Source organism: Podarcis gaigeae, assembly GCF_964106915.1.
Source record: "Podarcis gaigeae genome assembly, chromosome: 12".
Classification (NCBI taxonomy): domain Eukaryota; kingdom Metazoa; phylum Chordata; class Lepidosauria; order Squamata; family Lacertidae; genus Podarcis; species Podarcis gaigeae.
The window spans coordinates 37,534,874-37,553,858 of record NC_139688.1 but is presented as its reverse complement, the minus strand read 5'-3'; the positions used below and the strand labels follow the sequence as shown (position 1 = coordinate 37,553,858).

The following is an 18,985-nucleotide window of genomic DNA, read 5'->3' as shown; positions in this document are numbered from 1 at the left end:
ATTGAAATCAATATACAGTGGTACCTTAGTTCTCAGACTTAATCTGTTCCAGAAGTCCGTTCCAAAACCAAAGTGTTCCAAAACCAAGTCACGCTTTCCCATAGAAAGTAATGCAAAATGGATTAATCCGTTCCAGACTTTTAAAAACAACCCCAAAAACAGCGATTTAACATGAATTTCACTATCTAACAAGACCATTGATCCATAAAATCAAAGCAATAAACACTGTACTGCAGTCACACAATCAATCAATCAATCAGTAGCTGAACTGGGGTCCACACAGTCACAAAAACAAAACAAAAAGAGCCACAAAACAATAATGCAAAATAAATAGCAAAAACCTCAGCATAACACTCAAAACAGAAGTGTGGCACTCAAAATGGAGCACATTTGGCTTCCGAAGAAGTTCGCAAACCAGAACACTTGCTTCCTGGGTTCCAAGTTGCTGGAGTTCCAAGGCATTTGAGAACAAATACACCACTGTAAAATATAAGATTTAACTTATGTCACCTTCATTTCAGTGGGACTTAAGTACAGCTAACTTAATCTGGATTTATCCCAGAAAGCAAGTCCACTAAAACTAAGGCAGGTAGTTTAGTATTTGGATTTATTAAGTTGTTTTTCTTTAATGCTTGTTAAAACTAGGAACTTTGAGGATCCATCTTATTACCATACGCAGAGACTCAAAAATATATTATAATCTGTTTCTACAGACAGAGAGAGAGAGAGAAAGAGAGAGAGAGAGAGAGAGAGAGAGAGAGAGAGAGAGCTTTACCCAGAAAGCAGGATTAATATTATTTATTACGGTATATTTCTATGCTGCTTTTCATTCACCTGAATCCTAAAGTGGCTTGCAAACAAGAAATAACAATAACATGAATAACAATAACAATAACATGCTAGAACATAATAAAGCATCAACATTACAACATAAAACCTATGAAATAATTAACAAATCATCAGTGAAACAGTTGAAATCTTTAAATGACTTTTAGCAAAGCAACAGTTAAAAAAAATACTAAACATTCCAAAGCAAAAGTCATATTATGTGATAAGCAAATCAAGACAGCACTGATAATCTGTAAAACAATACTGACAACATTAACAAAATAGCAACCCAAACAAAAACTAGGCACTCTTAAGTTTGTACACACACTCATGACTCATAATCTTTCACTCTGTTCAGGTCATTAAAATACCCATATACCCATAACACCCATGGCAACAACTCCCTTCCGAAGAGGACTTATCACAGTTCAAGGACTCTAAATTTCTGGAAGGTGCTCTGTCTTATTTCCACAATCCATGTTTCACTTTATGTGGGACTGACTGCCCTCGGGCCTGGTCCCACAGCTTTGGGTAGTGGCTGGGGGCACGAAGGTTAACAGGGGTTGCAGGAATCGAGAGAAGCATTATCTGGCCTCATGGTTTCCCCCACATTTCGATTTTTGCATAGCACACACGTGTCAAAAATTATGAAACCAATATCCAGTGTTGTTGTTTTTCTGGGGGACGCAGGGGGACGCATACCCCTAAACATTTTGTGAATCTTTGTACTTTTGTCCATTTACTGTATTTGTTTTTCCGGATTTGAACTATAAAATGGTGGTTTTCTTGAGTCAAAATGAAAGTACCCCTAAACATTTTTTAAGGGGGAAAAAGCACTGCCAATATCACAAGATATCACTATATCACCCAGCCCTAACCACCACCACTAAATAGATCCATAAGCTGTGCTGATGGGGAGATTAAAAAGGGATCAGCTCCTCTGGCCAGACTGCATTTGCACATACACAAATGACTGGTGAATGCTTCTTGAAGAGTAATATGGGAAGGGGCTTCAAAACCCCTTTCTCTCCCCATACAGTGGTACCTTGGTTTAAGAACAGCTTAGTTTATGGACAACTTGGATTAAGAATGCTGCAAACCCGGAAGTAGATGTTTTGGTTTGTGAACGCCTTGTTTAAGAACGCTTTGGTTTAAGAACAGACTTCCGGAACGGATTAAGTTTGTAAACCAAGGTACCACTGTAATTGGATTTGAGCTGGACAGAAGGTGTGAAACATGCATGATAAATGTTCTTCACATTTCCTTCCATGCTTCAAAGTGAATGAATTCTAAGCCTCTCTCTTTGTGTGGACTTCAAATAAATTAAATACTTTTAATGGTTAGAGAGCAGCGGGGGCAGGGGGCAGAATAGTGCAGAGTTAAAATAGACATGGTTGGTCATCCTTTTGTTGTTTTTCTGACATAATCCATTTGTTAGATTTTGTTGTTATTGTAATGCCATTGATGGATCTCACCTAATTCTGTTAATATATTAAAGCTCTGATGGACAACATGTGTGCGGAGCCTGGCTCTGTGTCAGCCTCCTGTGATTCTGGGATTTTCGGTTTCCTGCCACCTGGTAGGTGGGCTCCCTGCCGGCTGTGTGAAATCTAACTTTGTAGGAAGGTAGTTGGAGGAAGCACTGCATCAAACAATTACGAGAACATAACCTTCCCTTCTTATCTACTCCGCCTGAGGCCATTTTCTTATTTAATCCTGCCTTTTTATTGTTCTTTACTGTTGTTTCCCTTTCCCTCCTTCATAGTATCCTTGCTGTGCCACTGAAGTAAAATCTGGACATGATGACAAGAGTTGCTGCATTGCAGGCTTCCTTTCTCAAAGCCAAATCCCTTTTTCAGTAGCAAACCCCAGTGGCTTGGTAATTAGTTGTATGGGAATTTTCACAGTAACCTCCCCAAGGAGCAATTTCACCAAAGAGTAACCCTCTTGTCTAGACCAAGCTCATAAAGTCATCACTCGTTGTGATTTCCATTCTACAAAGCTGCTGCAGAAATGTGGCCTTTCGTCTCAAGCATGTATATACCTCCATGCAGCAGAACCGCTGATGTAGCCCTTATGGAAGTCGTATACATGTTGCCGGGGTGCCTAGAAAGGTGCTGTCAGGGGCAGCTCTGACAGGTGCAGTCCACTGTTGTTGTGTTTTACTTTGTCTTTCCATAAAATAGCACTGTTGCTATGTGCCATTTCCATTACAGTGGTATCTCGGGTTAAATGAGCTTCAGGTTACATATGCTTGAGGTTACAGACTCTGCTAACCCAGAAATAGTACCTCGGGTTAAGAACTTTGCTTCGGGATGAGAACAGAAATCGTGCTCCAGCGGCGCAGCAGCAGCAGGAGGCCCCATTAGCTAAAGTGGTGCTTCAGGTTAAGAACGGACCTCCAGAACGAGTTAAGTACTTAACCCGAGGTACCACTGTATACTGTTTGTCTACTGCGCATTATTTACACTCGCTGCAACAGGTAAGATTAAGAACATCAGCTGTGACTAATGTAATAACATATTAGCACAGTAGCCAAAGTTTTATCTCTGTGTACTTTAAAGGCCACTTCAGTATGACTCTAGTATCAAGATAAGCCTTTTAGCTCTATATAAGCAGCACATACCAGCACAAAACTCTGTATCAGTATCTTTGTCTGTTTCAATCCAATGCAGATTTCACCATTCTGGTTGATCTCAGTTAGTGAATTGGGATATAAGGGCTCAGGTGGTCTTTAAAGTATCCTTTAAGGTATACCTAGAACCTGGCCCAGCAGTGTATGAACAGCCAGTGTCCATTTTAATCAAGATTCTGCCATCGTAAATGATGTTACAATGTGTTTTAGGATCAAAAAGAAAGCCAATTAATGTATTGGCGCAATGAAGTGCCTCGGTGTTTGAAAAACGCAGATCAAAGAGCACTAGTTCATATTCATAAAGTATTTTAAAGGTCTCATTTTGTGATCAGTGAAAACCTGGTGGTAAGATCATTTAGTTTAGTGCATTGACTTCTTCTATAACTGTGTAGATGCTATGTTTCAGATGTTGGAAAAATGAAAGGCTGGCATTCCAGTTCTAACCATTTTTTCACTACTACTACTACCACCACCACCCACTTCTAGTCCTTGGTTGGTTGGTTGGTTGGTAGGCATCCTTTTCTTAAAAAGCTATGTGTAGCTTCTTATGCCTGCCAAGCTACATGAAACTCAGATGCTCCCAGTAGAAGCAATTCCCATTGATTTCATGTGCCTGGTAGTGCACATATTCTAAAAAGGATAGCTGTGCTAGCCTCTTGCCAAGAAAATAAGAAAGAGTCCAGGGATACCTAAAGACTAAGGACTGAACCCCACGAAGTCATTGCACAGGTGAAACAACTTCCACTTGCACAGTCGATTTCCTTACACTCCATGTTTCTTTGTAAGTTTATTTATACTTTGCCCTACAAACACAGCTGACATGGTGTACCAGCTCGTTCCTTTCTGATAACCATAATCTGGATAATGGCTTATCAGCATATTGGTAGTTGTCCAAACTTTAGCTTGTTTGCTCTGCTATAGAAATCATAGGATTCACTTCCATGCCTGCTCATACAGGGAAAGGACTTTGGTGAGCAGGGTCTAAAAGTCTTAACACAAAAAGCTGCTCTTTAAAGTAACTGGGTTGTGATCCCACATGGAAATTATTATTTTTTTAAATGTAATTGTTATGCATATTAAAAACACTTCAGAGGTGTGTGGACCAGGCTCCTAGTTCAGACGATTGCCCTTTGTCAGTGAAGCACAAAAACCATTTTAGGGGAAGAACGCTAACAGTGATACAGAGAAATGAACTGCCATGGGTTCCTTCGATATCACCATCAGCCGATTTCCAAACGGTGGTTTAGCCATAAGTCTAGCAACCCGCAAGGTCAGGCTTGCAATTTGAAGCAAGATGACTTTGGTTCTTAAAATCGGGCCCCAGCAAAAGGGTTTGTAAAGCTCAGGTTGATCAACAAGGCCATATTTAACTCTTGCTGTAATTTAGTCAGCCCTACCTCCAAAATAAATGCAAACCATATCCCAGGCCCCACAGATGAGTGCAATGTGGACGAGACATTTTATTGCCTCTACTGTAAATGGCTGGATGGCTCTTGTACAGCCATAAAGCACGTTTAAATCTATTGTTATAAAACAGGTCTTGAATGTATCTTTGTAACATATAAACTGTCGTTCATTTACGTAGGTGCTTTTTTATTGTCCTCCTTTATCTTAAGCATGAATCTGTTTCCTGATAACGTTCCTTTTAAAAAGAAAAAGGGTGAAAAAAAGACAATAAACTGCTAGTCCAGCATGTGCATTGGAAGAGTCCTTAAGACTGCAATGCTGTCCTGGATTTGTATTTTAAACTTAAGAATGCAGACCCAAAATACCATCTCTTATGAATGCTTTATTTGCATTTAAATGCACTGTCTTTCTGCCCTGTAGTTCCAATTGTCCATTCTTCCTTGAGGGCTTGCAGAAAGATCTTTGAAATAATTTGCTAGTGTTCAATTAGCACTGCAGTGACTGAGAATGGAAAATGCTCGACTTCATTTTCCCCCTTTCAGTGGTGTAGCTGCTCTTGTTGCCTGTGCCCCAGCCAGAAAATTTTATTATGTCTGAGTTAATTTGCAGGATAAACCTTTGGCGGGAGGGACCTGCTTGGGTTTATTTATTCCTTTATTTGCTCTTTTATTTTAATTATCTTTAAAAAAAAGAAGTTGCACTGTAAAACATTGCTATTTAATTGCAGGAAGTCTATGCTGGAAGTGGCTAATAGATGGCATTTGTTTAAATGTAGCTGTAGGGACACTGCTTGAGAATGTTTTAAAGCATTGCAAGGCTGGGCTGATAATGTTTTCCTGCATTGCGTATAAAAACCAAAGGCCCTTTACCCTTTCTGAAAGGTCTTTTTTGTAGAAAACAAGATAGGGGGAGGGAAATGTTTATATGAGAATGCAAAATAACTTCCTGAGACTATGAGCACACCGTGCCCTTAAAATGTCAAGAGCGCATTGTGTGTTGAAATGGTAGCCGTGTGCTTTTAGCACCTCTGCAGCACCCAGGCTGCATGTGTCGAGATCAAACCCAGTAGACAGAACATATGTCTTGTGTACGTCCTGTGACTGTTTTCTTTTCTCTAGAATCAGTACTTTATATGCATGTTTTAGTGTCGCCTGTTTTTTGTTTGCTTTTTTACGATCGGTGGAAATTGTAGCAGTATATGTAGCGCGACATGTTGAATGTTGCCTTGGCAGTAGCAAAATTACCATCTCAGATACAAGAAATGTTGCAGGTAGGATGCAATTGATGTTGGTTGGCTGATGGAAGGCATCCACCAGCAGAACAGTGGGAAGGGAATTTGGCATGAGGATTCCACTCTGCAACCGCTGCACTGCCCCTCCAAATCTGCTCCAGAGGGTTCAGATATTTTGCATCAGCTTGTATTCCGGCATTTTTTTAAAAAATGGAATGAATTTATTAGGCAACCTAATCAGTCCCAAACATAGTGGAAGAGTGTGTGTATGGAATGAGACAAGGAAAGCAGGAATGCTGCTATGATGGAGTAGTGGAGGAAGGGGAGACCCAACACATAACCAAGTTTTGCAGGATTGGGTATGGGGCACTGGGATCATCTACACTGTTCCAAGATTTGTGTGTCTGTGTTTGGACTAGTGATGGTCAAGCTGGCTTACCTTGCAACTGATTCCATTTTTCTGAGCTTTATTGAAAACAGGTCTGAGATAATCTTGAGAAACTCCTCATGTGCAAGAAAAATACAATGCTGAGAATGCTCAGGGAACACTTAGGGCTTAAGAATGAGACCTTCGAGACATCTCCTAACTCCTGTCTCCAGAAAGCCTTCTTCATCACAGGTTCCCTCACTACTTGAAAGGGTAAATTTGCTGTAGAAGGTTGGGGGAAATGGTGTGAATAGTTGACTGGTGCTGGCAGCAGCAGAAAACCCCTTAGGGAAGGCCTGAATTCAAAGAGGTTTAGAGTTCAGCTTATAACGTGGCCATAGATTTCCAAACGGTGGAAAGTTTGCACTTCAAACACACCTTTCCTGAAAATTGCTTCTACTTTGGCTTAGACTGTTTAGATTTAGAATCCAGTCTCAGTTTTGCTGCAGCAAATAGATTTCTCCATCAAAGTGAATAAGGATAGTATTAGACTTCTGTGGGCAGGCATTATGCAATTACCAAACATTTGTGTGCTGCTGCTTCTAATAAGCTGGCTGCCTACTGATTAGAGGGAAAACCCTTAATAGCCTACTGGTTTTAAAACCAAGGTATTCTCTACAAAGCACTTCTGCTCAACAAGTGCTTTCAAAAGAATGTGTTTTCTCTACAGTCATACCAGATCTGTTTTTCTTTTTACTACTTAGTCACCATTTCGAGTCATAAAACTCACCTGCTTTAAAGAATAGATATTGCATTATTCTGGTGACCTCTAGGTCAATCTTCTGCAGCTGAGGGGCGGACTTTTTGCCCAAGTATTCATGCATTTCAATGTTCATGTGCCAACAGAAGCAGCTGTGGTGGCACAGAGTGCCCTACTACCAGCTTTGATTGGTTCTTCAGTTGAAGTCTCTGCAGGACAGGGCCAAAGTCTGGAAGATTCAGGTGGCACAGAATAAAACTGCCAGAATTATAATTGACACAGCATAATTGGATCAAATCTCACCAGTATTAAAAGAGCTCCACTGACAGTCTTTCTGCTTCCAAGCCCAATCTGAAGTGCTAGTACTGACATTTAAAGCCCTAAATGGTTTGGGACCAAGTACCTGAAGGAGTGTCTTCTCCCATATCATTCAAGGCTGCTCTGTGTTCACTTCCTTGTTAGCAGTGAAGCAGGTGACTGAACCTTCCAGGAACAACTGTCTGCCACAAATTTTCCTTTTCTTTTAGATGTCAGCTGAGCCCTTGTTTATTCTCTCAAACTTTGCTGTCTGCTGTTTTTCTCCGCTCATATTTTTTTTAATGATGTGGTTCTATTGTTTTTTGATACTTTGATTTTATAAACCACCCTGGAACCAAATATCCGCTGTAGAATTAGTGAGTTGTCTAATACCCATGTACCGCTTATATAGAGATAATGATGGTAAAGAAGAATGAAATCTGTGCATCTTATATGTATATAATCTGCTTTGCCAAGCAGGTGAGCAGAAGCCACACTTTTTTGCTTTAGAGAAATGTTCGTCCTATCGGCCTCCAGCAATGATCTTCTGAACAGTGTTTCATTCTGTAAAACCGAATATGCTTTACCACCTGATGTTTGCTTAGGTGAATATATTATCTATAATAAATAAATATGGTGAGTGTATATGGGGGAGATCAGTAAATTAGTATTACATAGAAATTGCCATCGTAAAACAAATTTACCCCATTTTATTTCAAGTAGCAGTTACAATAGCCATATATTAGTTGTCTTAAAATAAGTACTCCCATAAAACTTTTTTTTATGAAGCTACAAGTGCCACACAAAGTATGAACCGAGTTGTGCTTTTTATGAGAGATCATTTGAGTTTGCAGGAAATTAGTTTCACGAAAAGACTGCAATCGTAGGCATGCTTATTTGGAAGTTAAGTTCCAAAAATTCCAAAGCGAAACAGAGAAGCAAAGGCCAAAATGGAGTTAACACTCATGAAAGAAATAGCAAGAAGCTTGAATTCTCCAGTGGCAAAAGCCATCTTTGCAGAATGAAAGGAAGTAGTGTGGTCAGAACAACTGAGAAAGGAGGGTTTGCATAACTTAGTTACACAGCTAGAGCGGATTTTAAATGGGGGGTGGGCAGGATGTGAAGAACATTGAAGCAAGTTTTGATAGCAGGTGAAGGCGAGAGCTTATGACTTGTTTCCCCCCAGCAGCAGCTAACTTCCTGCTGCATGGCAAACTGCTTTTGAAGTCAGTTTCAAAAACCAGGTTGTGATATGGCACAGGGCTATTCAAAGTGGAGGTGGGAGTTTGGGGAGTAGAAACTTCCGCTGCAGTACTGTAGGAGCCCAAGTAGCTCTTTGGATTGTGGCCAGTGAGCATATATTTATCTAACACCTTTCCAGAACATGTGTATTTATATCAACATATGCCCACTTCCCACAAAATGTGAGACATCTAATTTTGAAAATTAGAGGCGCGATTTTTCTTGCGTTGAAACGCCTTTGAAGTCTACTTGGATTTGGTCCCCGGTGAGCATTACCCGAAATGATTTGAGGCCATTAATACGTATGTTCCAACAGCAGCGACTCCTCATAAGGGAGGTTTTAGCCAGCAGAACATCCAGATGCTGGCAGGGAAGGCAAACCATAATGTTGATGGGCAAGTCTCTCTTTTTTCAACCGGCCTTTTACAAGTCTGAGTCAGAGAGTGCTGGGTTTGACTTGGCAAGTAGGTGTTGACTTTTTGTTGTTGTTCATTTCCCGTTTTATTCTTGCAAAAAATAAAATAAAATAAAGAGCAGAGACCAAAAAATGTGTCTCTCGGCCAAAGTGAACTTCCCCTTCAGCATGTCACAAGCAAGCTTCCCATCAGCAGTAAGTACCAGCTGGTAGATTTAGATTTGTTTGTACACCTGATGCTGCAACTGACTTTCTGTCTCTGGTGGAAAAGACTCTTCCTCCCCAACCCAAAAAAGATGGAATTATTTCCTCCAAGGCAGGGAGGACAATGGGTTCCAACAGACAGTAGGGTGTGCAAACTGGGAATTAACATAAGGACATGGCCAATGTGAATATACTAGCTATATGTAATTAACAGTACTTTTATAAAATATTGTGGACGTCACACTGTATTTGGTGAAAAGGTTGCATGTACTTGAGGGATGCTGGTTCCCTCACTTTTCAGGTGGGCCATATAAACAATGAACTTTCTCTCTACTGGTTGAAGACACAAATCAGTGAATGGGCGCCATGAGTAATGAGTAGTGGTTTGTGGCTAAAACATCCCTTGTTTCCAGGCCTGTGTAAACAACAGGGAGAATTATATATCCTCGAATGTCATTGTGTACACAAATCCTAAAGAGAGATGAATCATTTAATGGATTAATCTTCTCAAATGTTAATAGCCATTAATATTCTTAAAGCTTTGTTTGCATGTTGCTGCATATTTGACAGGATTCCAAGTCGCATTGCAAAATACTCAAGGCAGAAAGAAGAATCTCTTAAAAGACAAAATCATGTTAGCAGTAGTATGGCCTTCGAATTTCCTCTCGTTCCTCAATCTTAGTCAAAACAAAATAAAAAAATTCCTTCCAGTAGCACCTTAAAGACCAACTAAGTTAGTTCTTGGTATGAGCTTTCGTGTGCATGCACACTTCTTCAGATACACAGAAAGCTCATACCAAGAACTAACTTAGTTGGTCTTTAAGGTGCTACTGGAAAGAATTTTTTTATTTTGTTTTGACTATGGCAGACCAACACGGCTACCTATCTGTAACTCCTCAATCTTAAATTCATTTCTGGAAAACTATCTCCTGATAAGCTTCCCCACGTAGAGATGACTTAGAACTATGGAAACTGGAACATACAACATTGGTCCAGGGTTGGCCAACATGGTTGGTGTCTCCAGATGTTGTTGACCACTAGCCATTCTCTTGGGGCTGATGGAAATTGTAGTCCAACCAGTTGCCCCTACAGGAGTCTCGCTGTCTCCAAGAACTTCCTTCTTAATTGCAATTCAATCCACACAAGCGAAGTGATGCATGTGAATCAGATCGTTCTATTAAAATAAAAAGGAAAGCCCACGCATACAGGAGCTATGTGATGCATCAGTGCTAATCGTCTCCCCTGTAAACCAAAATTTCAACCCAGAGTTTGAAGTGGATTTGCAGAGGGGACCAGACTGGCATTAACCAAGTTTACCATCACAGGGTTTCCAAAATTTTGGTCTCCAACTGTTTTGGTACTACAACTCCCATCATCCCTAGCTAGCAGGATCAGTAGTCAGGGATTATGGAAATTGCAGTCCCATAACAGCTGGAGACCCAAGTTTGGGAAATGTTAGTGTGCATGTTTGACTCTAAACGCTGACAAAGAATGAGAAGCGAGAATCAATCCCATAATGGAAGGGAATATGGGCTCTGAACTTGGCTTGTGGTTTGCAGACCATGGTTTGCTAGGACCCACTGTATTATGCCTGTGTTGGACCAGATCTAGTTATCCTTCTGCCATGTGTCTACTGAGAAAATATAGGTCGCAGGAGAGCTATTGACTGTTGGTTCTGCTGTGAAATGACTGAAAGGCTTGAAGCTTGAGCAAAACGCATGACTCAGCCAAGGGCAGAAACATCCTGCAATGTCAACATTAGCCCTTGCCAAGCCTGCAACAAGCCTTTTGAGAGAGGGTTTTTCTTTCCTGCCCCCCCCCCCCCCGTGTTTTATGACTGCTCCTTGTTTCATGTACTTACTGTGGCTACTGAAACTCTGCCTTCTCAGTTACTCTCCTTCTCCCTTTAATGTGTGCCACACAGAGAGTCTTATTAATATTTATTGCAACTTTAAAAAATAAAATTAAAAAGCTTGCCACGTGGTCCTCCAAAGGCTGCTGTAGTTTATCTGGAACATAATGCTGTATTAGGGCAGCACACAATGCAATTTATCCTCACACCTGGGGGAGCGAGTTTCACAGCTGTAATTGCTACAGTATAATTCTTATTAATGTCGTGCTATAATTTCTATTAATTCCAGAGGGCTAGTAAATGTATTAAGACTTGTCAACATATTATTTTACACTGTTTATGATCTAGAGAATTATGCCATTCAAGTGTTTTACTGTGTAAAGGAAAAGCCTTAAAAGTCTGCTTTGGTTTTTGAGGCCAGGGATGGGGGGGGGGGCAGAGCATGCAATTCCATCTTGCTCCCCCCCCCCCCCGTCCCCTGGTTGTCTGACAATAAAATAGCTCTGCCAATTAATATTTAGAATGAAGCTAGCTAAAGCTGTTTATGTAATATGTTAGCAGCAATTATTAAACAATTGAAGCATTCTGTGTCTTAACCAAGTTCTAGCTATGATGGGAAACATTTTTTGTAATTAAAAGTACCAGTCGCCTAGTAATATAACTTAGGATAGCAATAGATGAGGCAGAGAACGGTTGGAGGATACTCATAAATATGAAACTTGCGGCTATAGTTTATTTGAACCCATTTTTTATTTTGTTTTGCTGCTCTGTCTTCTTAGGAAGCGAGTATGATGAGGAGGAAGTAGACTATGAAGATTCAGACAGCGATGAGTCCTGGACTACAGAAAGTGCCATCAGCTCTGAAGCTATCCTAAGTTCCATGTGTATGAATGGAGGAGACGAAAAACCCTTTGCTTGTCCTGTCCCTGGCTGTAAAAAGCGATATAAGGTAAGTGTGCTATTTTTGCATGGTCGAGACCCTTCCCTTTGAAAGCAGGTGTCTTAATTTTCACTGGATTTCATTCTAATCTAAGCCTTAGATCAGGCTTTCCCAAACTTGGATCTTCTGCTGCTTTTGGACCACAACTCCTATCATCCCTCACTAGCAGGGTCAGTGGTCAGGAATGATGGGAATTGTAGTCCAAAAACAACTGGAGACCCATGTTTGGGAAACTGCCCCAGATGTTGAAGAACAAAGCATTCACTCCAAAAATGTGAGACACCTGAAAATACAGAAAACATTGAGGAAATCAAAGGTACCCCCCCTTAGAGCAATGCTTCCCAAATAGATACGTACTGCGGCTCCCGTTTTTCAAAAGCCAAGCCATGGACCCTCTAAGTTTTGAAAATTTTTGATCTCTATGGTAGCTTTTGTTATGTGAATGGTGCCACAGATACCCTGGGTGGGTTATACAGACCACCAGTTGGGAACCACTGCCTTAAGAGGGGGGAAATGTCTAAGAAGTCTTTAAACCAAGGTAACTATCATTTGCACTCTGTCGTTCATCAAAATCCATGAGTACTGTCTGAGCCACAGGTAGCCAAATGTGGTGGTCGCCAGCTCCCATCAGCTTCAGCCAATGGGACCGCAAGATGAAGGATGATCTTAGAGTGCTACCTATAATAGCCTAAGCAGTCAACAAGTTGTTGACTCACAAAGTGCTCTACCATAAGAGAAAACACATACTAATTCGTGGCTAATACTGCTTCCTGTTTTGCCAAAATACATAAAAGACCTCGTGTATGTTTTCATACTTTTTTCATGCAGCTTTTCTTTGCCCCCTGCCCCCCTCCCCAAATCTTCTGCATTTATTCTACATGTTTCTTCCATGAAGAAATTCACACTTTGTGCTTGGAAATTTAAACCAGAATGCAGAAAGATAAACCAGATATTTAATCTAACATGAAAACGTGGTATAAAACAGGGGTAACAGGGGAATGCAGAAATCACTGAGCTTATGTATAAGTTCATCCCCCCCCCCCCGTTGAAAAAGCTGTTTCCATTTAATAAGGCTGCAATCCTATATCCACTTACCTTGAACTCATTGAGGCTTATTTCTAAGTAGACATACATAGGATTGAACTGTACTTTTATTTTGGTAGTAGAGCTTTATGGCAGCCGGATGGTTAAGTGCTCTTGAAAAGTAATATAAAAATGATCTAGCAGTGCTTCAACTATTGCTTGAATGAGCTATTTGCTTTGGGTCTGTCCTGTGAAGGTTGGTGTGATTTCTGCCTCTTGGTGTTACCAGTAGTGTAGCTGAGCATTTCCTAGGTATATACCCCAACTTTCACTCTGGCCTCATGAGAGAACAAATGGGCATAAAGCTTGACACACTGAAGAAATGAACTTGTACCAAATGTGAACATTTCATGATCCCATCTGAGACGGTGGACGAAGCTGCCCTAGTCATGCTTCCGTATATTTAGATTGGTAGCTGAATTCTATTCCTTAAATGGTATATAATTATAGTCTAAACTATACACTTACACTCTGAAAACCAGAGTTATAGCTTAGACCACTTAATAGAGAACAGCTTAAAAGTCTATACTCCTCCCTCCTCCTCCTACAGAATGTGAACGGTATAAAATATCATGCCAAGAATGGCCACAGAACACAGATACGTGTGCGGAAGCCATTCAAATGTCGTTGTGGGAAGAGTTACAAGACAGCTCAGGGTCTGCGGCACCATACAATCAATTTCCACCCACCAGTGTCTGCTGAGATTATCAGAAAGATGCAGCAATAACATGCTGGTCACATATGTGCCAAGGAATCCTCACCAGCAGTTGCTGATTTTGAAGACAGCCACCTTCTCTGGGGAAGCACTGAGCAACCCCGTAAAGTATTTAAATTGCATGCTTTACAATTTTTTCTGTAATTTTGGAATGATGTATCTTTGTAGAGTTAATGATTTTGTACATTTGCACATGTAATCATCATGCCCATATACGTTAGTTTGATATAAAGGTGCTAAAAGCTACAGGTTTTCTGAAGTATTTCCCTCCCCCCAAAAGGAGAATTAGGGTATGCTGTATATTTAGTTGCTCTGCAGTGTTAAAATAAGAATGGGGAAGGGGAGGAGGAAAGCTTGGCACTGAGAACTTCAAGATTGTAATGTGATTGAAGAAATTCGACACATCAGTTCCCATGTGCTTGCAAAACCAAAACAATTCCCCATTATCCACCTGGTTAATATGCCTTATGTAATAGAGATATCTGTGGGATAGGAAGGTTTTAGGTATTGGAATTATAAATAAGAGAATGTTTAACATATGCTAAAAATATTTTCATACTCAGATAACATACATAAAAGGTGTGCTTGCTGTATTTTATATTACCTTGCAAATTCTTTAGCTCTCTGAAATGCTGAAAATCTTTGCATTTGAACTAGTAAACCATTCATTCTAGCATTAGAATTCCTACTCCTGTCTGTAAAGGATGCTATATAATGTTAAAAGACCCACCATAATTCCAGAAGACCAAGTTCTCCTGGTCTCGTTCTTCTTTAATATCTACTACTAGAAGACATTTGGAAATAAAGTGCAAATTTGTGAGGGAGAAATTATCTTAATCTTAGATGAAGTTCTTAAAGCACTTTGTAGTTCTCGATTGCCAACAAATTTAAATGTTTTATGTATTGCCAACTCTTGCAACCCCTGTACTAGTATGGACCAGTGGTTGCAAATAAAAAATTCTAGGATGTTTTAATGAGGTACATTATTTGTGTTAAGGGAGTTTCAAGTTCCATTTACATTGTACCTTCAGATTTTTGTATATATAATATATATTTTCTAACTAACTTACTGTGGGTTGTTGCATTCCACAAGTTTAGCATTAAAAGTTTATTTCCGAACTATGAGACATCATGAGCCTTACTGAAATGAAGTGCTTCTTGAATCAGGTACTCGATGATAGATCTGATAGATGATAGATCTATCAGAGAGATACTTGTGTCTGGACCATACCTGAATGCTTTGTTTATTTGATGCTCTCCTGCCTTCATTATTGTCCTCTTGTGTAAGTGAAAGTCAACAGTTTAGGTAGTATGCAAAGCTACAGGTTGTATCCACTTATGTCAAACTTGGAGTAGACCCAATGACCCCAATTCACTTTAGTCATAAGCAACTTACATCCCTCATTCCATTGCGTCTACTCCAACTATGCCAGTTGGATACAACCCTACGTTATTAAAATTGAGAGGTTGTCGCCCTCATGAGAAAACGTTAAGTTTTAAAGGTAATCTTCTTCTGTGTACTTAAGTATTTATATATGTATATTACATGGGAAATGCAAGTCTTCATTCTTTTAGAACAAATAAGCCCTGGCCCCTCAATCTTTAATTTAAAAAGATTTTTCAGAACTTCTGAATCTCTCATAATGAGGGTCAAAAAGAATTTCAAACAAGGCCTCTTTAAAAACAAACCACCCTCAACCATATTCAGAAAAGTACATTCTATAGCCCATGTAAAAGCAGCCTTCTGCAACCAGGTGCTCTGTAGATGTTTTGAACTGCACCTGCCCTCAGCCAGAGACCGATGGGTGTTGTAATCAAAAACACCCAGAGAGCACCAGGTTGGGAAAGGCTGGGGTAATGGTTGACCCAGACATAAGAATCTACTGCTTGCACTCAAAGCTCTACTACACAGCATCTCATGTTTTACTTCAATGTCATTTCGTTCTGCTCTCAGTAAATGAAGGCAGGCTAACCCTACTGAACAGATAAGCAAAATGTTGCATGTCATTCCCTTTTCCACTATTACAATCAACTTGCTATTTACCTAGTCAGTGTGACAGTATTAAAACAGGTAAAAATGGGACTATTTTGTTATACTGTGTATAGTGAATGTATTGTACTGTGTCTGTGATAATGTGCTTTAAATTATATTTTCCTATATTTTGTTGGGGACAAAGTTCATTAAGTTTGGAAGTCACAAAAGGTTTGTTTTAGAACTAAGCACCACAAAGTGCATACCATTTTCTTTCCATTAAAGCTGCTTATAATGTACATTGAACCACATTTAATAAATTGCCTCCGACCCAGGAAAAAAATTAGATGCTGCTTCATTATCTTTCCTTGCTTTGATCTGTAAAGAGCATGCTGTACATTTTACCCAAATCATACAAGAGATTTGTAGTTTAACAAGACTGAGATAGTGGTAAAACAGTAACGGTATCGGATGATATGGTTGCTGTTAAAGCTGGTGGCACTAACTGAATCAGTTAAGTGGGCAGGCTTGCAAAAATCTCAGTCAGGGCTGGTTTTTATTATAGTCATAAGGCTGTACGTTTGTAGATTTCCTCCTCTTCTCTTTCTAGACTTGGCCAGTGTTTTCTAATCCAAATTCCCATCATAACTAGGAAACAATTGGCAAACCATTATTATGTGTACCTTGGTGCGAAACAACATTCTTGAGCTAGGAAAGGAAGGAGTAATGGGATCATGCTAGTTCATGGCCTGCTCTTACTTAGCTACGCTTGAGACGGATTGGATCACTAACCAAGATAACTTACTCAGAAAGTGAAATTCTAGAAGAGACAAACACATCACAAAAATACTACACATTTTTCTCAGTAGCAATGAAGTCTTAAGTAAACAATGGCTTAATCCCAAGACATTTTCATTCCCACAGGGGACAATGGCAATTTCTCCATCTGCAACCCACTCTGCCCCCCCCAAAAAAGCTACAATGGAGGCCATGTCAGTTACAAGTGAAGGAGCTTCAGAAACACACAAGGGTGCCAAATAAAGACTCATGATCCATATTTAGTTTTTGTCTTTAATTTGACTATTGTACAACAGATGGAAAAGTGAATTTTATCCAAAAGGATCAAATTACTTACTAAAGTTTAAGCTTCAAAAATATAGTGTTTTAAATATACACACCACAAATTTAATGGGGGAAATGTGCAAAGCAGAATGCAGAAGATTCTAGAAATCTTAGTCCCTATGAACACAACTTGCTAAAAACAATCCAGGAAAAAGGAATGGGGGTGCGACATAACACATGTTAAAAATCTGCTGGATACAAATGAAGCCTAATGGTAGAGATTTTTATACAATTATTTTCTAGCAGACCTAAATGCAGAACTTTTAACAGATTACTAGTGCACTTGACATTTGCAAGAGATAATAGTTATGCAAAAGTGAACGTTGCTGTAAGGATGTTGTGCAAGCATGTCTCTCAAAGCAACTACATTTCTGACAGAGATGTAAAAAACTATATTTTTGTTGGATAAATTATGTTAAACTTTCAGAATCAACAATCATATGAAGGATACACACAAGATTACCGAGAAACCTCATTTTATTATCATGGAATGAGAATTTTAATATCTAATCATAAGCAAATGCAAGAGCAAAATCAAGTCATTCTGTACACTTGCTACTACTACAAACTCGACTTAGGAGGTTTCTGAACAACTCTGTGCATTTCCTGTGTTCTTATGCATTTTGTCAGCCAGGGAATAAATACTGATAGATATTATAACAGTTCTGGGTGTATGCTTGATCAAAGAAGGCTAGCCCAATACTTGCTAATAGGCCAAAGTACTGTACTGAAAGTAGCCTTTAAACAACATGTTATGAAGGCTGTGTACTCTTCTCTTACAGAATTCGCTCATTCAAGTTTTGTCTAAACTAATCTGCATTCAGATGCCTCAAACTAGTCAAAATTCAAAACATTCTGATCAAAGTGTGTCTGTACGTGTCTTTCAAAGCTCTGCTGGTCATAGTCAGGAGGGAACTGTTCGTTGCACATGGGACACACCTTCCAGTGACTCTCAACATGTTCTTCAAACTTGCTCTGATCATAGTTAGGAGGAAACATCACTTCACATAGGGGACACTTCTTGATGTGAACAAAACTTGGGATAAAAGAGGAAAGAACAACCATTTGAGTTCTTCCACTGCCAGCATTCCCTGTGGCACCCCTAAATTGTGGAATTCTTTCCCACAGGTGTGTGAGACACCTATTATGTAGTTTACATACTGAGTTTTTAAATTGCTGTAACCCGCCCTGAGATATCATGGTAAATGGCAGGTAAGAAATCTATAATCATAATTATCACTATTAGCATAGAAAGCCTTCCCGCCCCCAACCTTGCAACTGAATTTTGATACTTGCATGCCATCCAGCTTAACAAAGTTGTTTTCCACAGAATTAAAGCACACACCCCCAACAATTTTTAGCTTTTGTGAACTGTCTCCTTTTAAATGCCTCAGGTATATGATCTCTTTACTGCATATAAAATGGAGGAAAGCAGGGGGTGATGTGTCTTTAAAATGATTATTTAAAAAAAACAACCCAAGATGTTAACATTCTGCTGTAAACAGAGCCTCCAAATCTAACCAGACAATTTAGCTTTTGTCACAAATTAAAAAACCAGCCCAAATAATTAGTGGGAGTGAATCATTCAAGCCTGACTCATATTTGAGAAAATACCTCCAACAAACTCTTTCCCCTTTCCACTTTGTTTCTACAGCTAGAACAATGTGTACCAAATTGAAACTGCAGTCTTTTTTTGTTTTGTTTTAAAAATGTATCACAAAACAGTGGTGGTACAGTGGTACCTTGGTTCTCGAACAGCTTAGCTGTCAAACAAATCAGCTCCCGGATGGCACAAACCCAGAAGTGTTCAGGTTTGCGAACATTTTTTGGAAGCCAAAAGTCCAATGTGGCTTCCGCAGCTTCCCATTGAGTGCAGGAAGTTCCTGCAGCCAACTAGAAGCCCACACCTTGGTTT

At 39.7% G+C, this 18,985-nt stretch overlaps 2 protein-coding genes across 10 annotated transcripts in view; one reads left to right on the top strand and one right to left on the bottom strand.

Annotated features, from left to right (window-relative positions):
- The window catches only part of JAZF1 (JAZF zinc finger 1), a 134,045-nt gene extending 117,751 nt beyond the window's left edge, over window positions 1-16,294 (top strand). The window contains exons 4-5 of the mRNA XM_083706095.1: window positions 12,018-12,187; window positions 13,812-16,294. Of these exons, the coding sequence (XP_083562221.1) occupies window positions 12,018-12,187; window positions 13,812-13,988 (347 nt within the window). The 3' untranslated portion in view covers window positions 13,989-16,294. The remainder of the gene's footprint in view (window positions 1-12,017; window positions 12,188-13,811) is intronic.
- Window positions 16,295-17,005: 711 nt separating this feature from the next.
- The window catches only part of TAX1BP1 (Tax1 binding protein 1), a 33,892-nt gene continuing 31,912 nt past the window's right edge, over window positions 17,006-18,985 (bottom strand). For 7 of the 9 annotated variants that reach the window (XM_083705807.1, XM_083705803.1, XM_083705808.1 and 4 more), the window contains one exon: window positions 17,006-18,106. In XM_083705807.1, coding sequence (XP_083561933.1) covers window positions 17,905-18,106 — 202 coding nt within the window. In that variant the 3' untranslated portion in view covers window positions 17,006-17,904. Of the gene's footprint in view, window positions 18,930-18,985 lie in introns of all 9 variants that reach the window. The other 2 variants (XR_014556817.1, XR_014556818.1) reach the window with 1 other exon arrangement.